Raw genomic sequence first — 5,781 nt, 5'->3', positions numbered from 1 at the left:
GTATCGGTTTTCCAAAAAAGTGGTATTGTGCATCCCTAGTAGTCTCTTCATCATGAATATATGTATATGAGTCATGCACAGTCCATCTTTCTCGCCTCCTCTTTGTCTTAAGCACCTCTTCAATAACGAGAAGAAACGGTCGATCTGTGTGCCTGTGTGAGAATGAGTCATTAAATGATCACTTTCTTCACTTTCCTCCCCTCCTCCTTGTCTGAGATGCACTAAGAGCTAACTGCGGTGAGATCAACGTGTGTGTGTGTGTGTGTGTGTGTGTGTGTGTGTGCGTGCGTGCGTGCGTGCGTGCGTGCGTGCGTGCGTGCGTGTACATGAGTCATTGCACTGCCTCCGTCTCTCCTCCACATCAGGTGTAACCAGCCGAATACACCGGCGGCGACAAGATAGAATAAGATACAGTATGAGCCCTTTTCGGGACAAGCTGCCCTCAGCCTATAATGAAAACCTAAATATCTTAGCCTCCGAAGCACATAAAAAACATGAAATAAGTTCTCCCTTCTCTTGCATCAGAATGTGTTCATTGAGCTGTAACATACCTAATTTTATTATGAAAAAACTCAAATCTAATGAGCCTGAATGCTGCGTCTATGTCTATGTATGCAGCAGCGCATACGCAGCATCGGGCTTAAATGGGTTAAGTACTCCTCCGTAGCAAGAAGGACCGGTGTGATTGTGTGAGAATGAGTCACTGAATCATCCTCCCTGAACTGGCCATTCCTTTTTTTCCTCCCATCTGTTCTCTACTGTCCTCCTTGTTTGAAGTACATCTACTGTGTGTGCGCATAGAATCTGTATTTCCATCTGTTGTGTCTTTCTCTCAATCTCTCAGCCATCACGTTATATAAAACACCTCGCATCTGTATCGTAGTGTTCTGAGCTTGTGTGTGTGTGTGTGTGTGTGTGTGTGTGTGTGTGTGTGTGTGTGTGTGTGTGTGTGTGTGTGTGTGTGTGTGTGTGTGTGTTACTGAATTATTCTACTTTCACTTCTTTCCTCCGACACTGGTCCATATACGGTAGTGAGTTCTTCTGTTATACGGGGTCCATTACCACCATATTATGTTAGGGATAACGGCCGACAAGGTGACCGGTTATACTAGGAGGTTAATGGCGAGGGCGGCGGCTCCGAACTCTGGCGATGTATGCAGCGCGGAGACAGAGTTGCCTCCACCAAGCCATTAACCTTGTATAAACGGTCGACCTCGAAGGCAGTTATCCCGCTTATCTGCCGTTACGGCAGGGTACTTTTTTTTTACTCTCTTACTGTCTATAAAATTGTAGGAACCATGTCAACTGCACCAGAATCTTGTGAGCAAGATAGTGCACCTCGCTATGCGGGTGAGCATGTGCGCGCATGCGCACGTGTGTGTGTGACATGTGGCTGTGTGTGAGACGAGTGGCTGTGTGTTATCATTAAAATATGTTTTCTCCTCTGTCCTTGTTGCTCAGGTACATCTACTGTGACGAGATCGACCTGTGTGCGGACACGGTGCTGGCCACCCTGTACGCGGCTAAGAAGTACATCGTGCCGCACCTGGCCCGCGCCTGCGTCTCCTTCCTGGAGACCTCCCTCAGCGCCCGCAACGCCTGCGTGCTGCTCTCCCAGAGCTGTCTCTTCGAGGAGCCTGAGCTCACCCAGCGCTGCTGGGAGGTCATCGACGCACAGGTATACCATGAGCTGTTTCTGGTGTTGTGTGTGCGCGTGTGAATGTCGTGCGTGCGTGCGAGGGGTGGGGGTTCAAACCACGGCACTGCAGTTGGATGCTTTTGATTAGAATACATACGGACAGGTCCTACAGTACATGGATAGGTTAAAATCAAAATGTCCTCCTTGTAAGTAGGCCTGTCACGATAACAAATTTAGCTGGACGATAAATGGGCCAAGAAATTATTGCGATAAACGATAATATTGTCTTCGTCATTTTCAGAAAATATAATGAAAATGGGATAAAAATGTGAATACACCCTTTCTGATTTTGAAAGTGTTGCAGCAGGGGGTACTAGATGGAGGGGTAGATAGAGAGATATAGGAGGTAGACAGACTGAAAATTAGAAGTATACCTACATTTTTAAGCATCATTGCGCTGAGTGAAATGTGCCTATCGATAATCAGTCTAAGAAAGAGTGACGAGGAAAACAAAGAAGCATGCAATAACTTATTGTGGCAAAAAAGTTATCATGCTTGTAAAAACTTATTGTACGATATATTGAATATTGTGACAGCCCTACTTGTAAGTTGCTTTGGTCAAGAGCGTCTGCTAAATGTAATGTAAATGTAAAAAAGTATTTGGCCATCACCAGTGCAACTTTCAGTTCAACTTTTCGTTTATGAATAGTTATGGTTATGCTTTGTTATGGCTTTATTATGTTATATTACATTACATCAAAAAAGAACTTATAGTCATAGGAAAAAGTTTGTACACCCTTTGAAATTTCTTACGTTTCTGTCAAAATTGGTCATAAAACATGGTCTGATCTTCCTGGAAATCACAAGAAGGGACAAACAGCATCTGCTTTAACTAATTCCACCCCAGAAATGTGAGAAATTTCAAAAGGTGTAAAAACGTTTTCCTATGACTGTGTCTGAGTATCCAGTAGACCTGTGTACTTTTACTATCAGCATTACTATCAGCTGGCTGCGCTGGTTGGATCAAGTTTGTGGTGGGTCCTTGTTAGGTTTTTAACCCCTTAATGCGTGCCGTACCTCCAGTGGCACGCTGTAATAGTCATTGAAATGTAACTACCATAGCACTACAATACTATGACACAAAACAGGCCCTTTAGGAATGCACCACGACTTGGTCATTATCATACTGGTAACAAAAAATTTATAAAGCCGCGTCTTAAGGGGTTAACGTTTTTCAATAACAACACTGACGAGTCCATCTACCTCATTAGGTACAATGGAGTAAATGGTTTAACAGCTATTTAATATCATGTGCTAGTGTTGTATTTACACCATGAATTTACTTTTTTTACTTTTACTTTTGACACGTCTGCATTACATTACCCTGTCTTGTTTTATGCGACGAAAAGGAAGAAGGGAGTCGCACACTGGAACTGAATGCAGAATCAAAAACTGTATTGAACAAAGCCGAAAAAAGTAAATAAAACCGACAGACAGGGGACAAACGTTTCGGGTCTAGCCCATCATCAGTGTTCCCAGTTTTTGTTTTATGTGACGTAATCGTATCATAACCTGTCTTGTTTTATGTCACTTAATTGTATGATATCCTTTGTTTTATGTGATGTAATCGTCTCTTATCCTGTCTTGTCTCAGGCTGAGCTGGCTCTCCGCTCCGACGGCTTCTGTGACATCGACGCTCCAACGCTGGAAAGCATCCTGCGCCGGGAGACGCTGAACGCCAAGGAGACGGCCGTGTTCGACGCCGCGCTACGCTGGGCCGAGGCCGAGTGCGGCCGCAAAGGAGCTCAGGCCAGTACCGAGAACGTCCGAGAGGCTCTCGGCGAAGCGTTGTACCTCATCCGAGTTCCGGCCATGCCGCTGGACGACTTCGCTAACGGTCCGGCGCAGTCGGGAGTCCTGACTCTGGCAGAGACTAATGATGTTTTTCTTTGGCACACGGCAGCAAGGAAACCGGCGCTGAGGTTCGTGCAGGAGCCGCGGGCTGGCCTGGCCCCACAACGCTGTCACCGCTTCCAGTCTTGCGCGTATCGTAGCAACCAGTGGCGCTACCGGGGGCGATGCGACAGCATCCAGTTCGCCGTGGACCGTCGCGTCTTCGTGGCCGGGTTCGGCCTCTACGGGTCCAGCTGCGGATCGGCGGAATACAGCGCGCGCATCGAGCTGAAGCGACAAGGTGCGACCCTCGGAGCTAGCGTGGCTAAGTACTTCTCAGACGGTTCCAGCAGCACGTTTCCCGTCTGGTTCGAGCACCCGGTGCAGATAGAGCCAGACACGTTTCACACGGCCAGCGTGGTTCTGGACGGGAACGAGCTGAGTTATTTTGGGCAGGAGGGCATGACCGAGGTGCAGTGCGGCAAGGTCACCTTCCAGTTCCAGTGTTCCTCAGACAGCACTAACGGAACCGGAGTCCAGGGTGGACAGATTCCGGAACTCATATTCTATGCCTGACCCTGAGGAATGTTGTTGGGGAAAGATTCCAGAATCTGTTTCCCACAACTAAAAATGGGTGAAAGAGATTCTTGAACATGTGGTCTAGATTTGAGGAGAAAGGTTGGAGGACTAGGTCCCCTCAGACTCCTATCCTTCACCCAAGGAATATGGTAACAGGTTCCAGAACTTGTACTTAATGCCTGAAGAAGTGGAGTGGGGAGGAGGGAAGGGACATTCTAGAACTTAGCTTTTATGCCTGAAGACAATGTTGAAGGTTGCAAAACATATCCTCTACATTTGAAGAAGGGGTGGGGGATGGGGGGCAAATTTGAGAACTTGTACTACCACTTGCCTAAGAGAAGTCGGGGAAATTGTTGTATTCTTCATTTGAGGAAGAACAACAAGCAGAGAGGTGACAATGAGAAGGATACACAGAACGAGATGGAGAGAAGGGTAGGTTAGGGTAGGGAAGGCTTGGTGTTAATCACGTCAAGACAGCAACTGTCTGTTGCTCCTTCTCTGACTGTTCAGAACATTCTGCCGTTGAAGATGTCTTTTGTGATTTCTATCTCATTCCAGTTTTTCAACTGTGAGGTCCTGAGAAAAACGGTGTCATTCAAAACTCATAACATTAACATTCCTTACTTTTAAAGTTTTTGTTTAATATAGTTTTTGTCTTGAACATTATGTGGGTTTTTCAGTAACTTGACTCTGAAGTCATTCCTAGATCACATTATTCACTTTTTACATGAAAGCACTGATGTTTTTTTCTTTTCAGACAGTAGTCTTTTCAAAACGAAGTTTACAACCTGGAGTGCGTTTCTCAAAACCGTAGTGTTTAGCAGTTAGCAACTTCGGTAGTTGTCAATGAGAAATTGCATTGCAAACAACAAAGTAGCTAACATAGTTAGCAACTATGGTTTCGAGAAATGCACCCCAGTTCAGAACCAGTGGTTTATGTTGTTAATGTGTTACTTACGTAGGACAGGGAAGGTTCAAGGTGTCTTGTCTAGATCACATGTAAGGTTTTACACTACATTACATTTAGCTGTCGCTTTTATCAAAATTGACGTAACTTAGTTATTATTTTCCAGGGTATTGGTTACAGTCCCTGGAGCATTGTGGGGGTTAGGAGCCTTGCACAAGAGCACGTCAGCCATGGATAGAGGGAGAGGTCAGGTGAGATTCAAATCAATAACCCTCAGATTGAAAAACCAACCCCTTAACCACTAGGCCATGGCTGCCCCCAAGTTTGACTACAGGCTAGTAAGCTACCTTCATCACATCACAATGGTATCATGTGTCAATTAAAAAAAAAAAAAAAAAGATGGATGTGTACAAGCTATAATTGCGTGAGGACAATGAGTATACTTTTACTTTTGACTTCATCTGGAAGATGCTTTCAGTCGTTTTAAACTGTTGTAAAAGCCAGCAGTATGAGCACAACTGGTAACACTTTCTCTGACGCTTGTATTTGTAAGACTATAAAAACACATTCATAAAGGCTTCTGACGTATTCATAAAGTATGAAACTATACTAATATCTATCTAATAACTATATCGCTATATTAAAAAAAAACTTCTACATAAGCCTTCTAGATATGAATACATTAGCCATATTACAAATTCAAACGGCAAAGTGCAATTCTTGGTTAAGCATTACCCAAGTATATGAGCATTTGTGTATATAT

The 5,781-nt window shown here is 44.7% G+C and overlaps 1 protein-coding gene across 1 annotated transcript in view; it reads left to right on the top strand.

Annotated features, from left to right (window-relative positions):
• The window catches only part of btbd3a (BTB (POZ) domain containing 3a), a 14,864-nt gene extending 10,306 nt beyond the window's left edge, over nucleotides 1–4,558 (top strand). Inside the window, exons 5-6 of the mRNA XM_063199581.1 lie at nucleotides 1,462–1,678; nucleotides 3,293–4,558. Of these exons, the coding sequence (XP_063055651.1) occupies nucleotides 1,462–1,678; nucleotides 3,293–4,108 (1,033 nt within the window). The 3' untranslated portion in view covers nucleotides 4,109–4,558. The remainder of the gene's footprint in view (nucleotides 1–1,461; nucleotides 1,679–3,292) is intronic.
• Nucleotides 4,559–5,781: the final 1,223 nt, after the last annotated feature.

The sequence above is a fragment of the Engraulis encrasicolus genome, chromosome 1 (assembly GCF_034702125.1).
Source record: "Engraulis encrasicolus isolate BLACKSEA-1 chromosome 1, IST_EnEncr_1.0, whole genome shotgun sequence".
In the NCBI taxonomy this organism is placed as follows: domain Eukaryota; kingdom Metazoa; phylum Chordata; class Actinopteri; order Clupeiformes; family Engraulidae; genus Engraulis; species Engraulis encrasicolus.
Note: the sequence above shows the minus strand (reverse complement) of the source record. Positions and strands in the feature narration are given on the sequence as shown.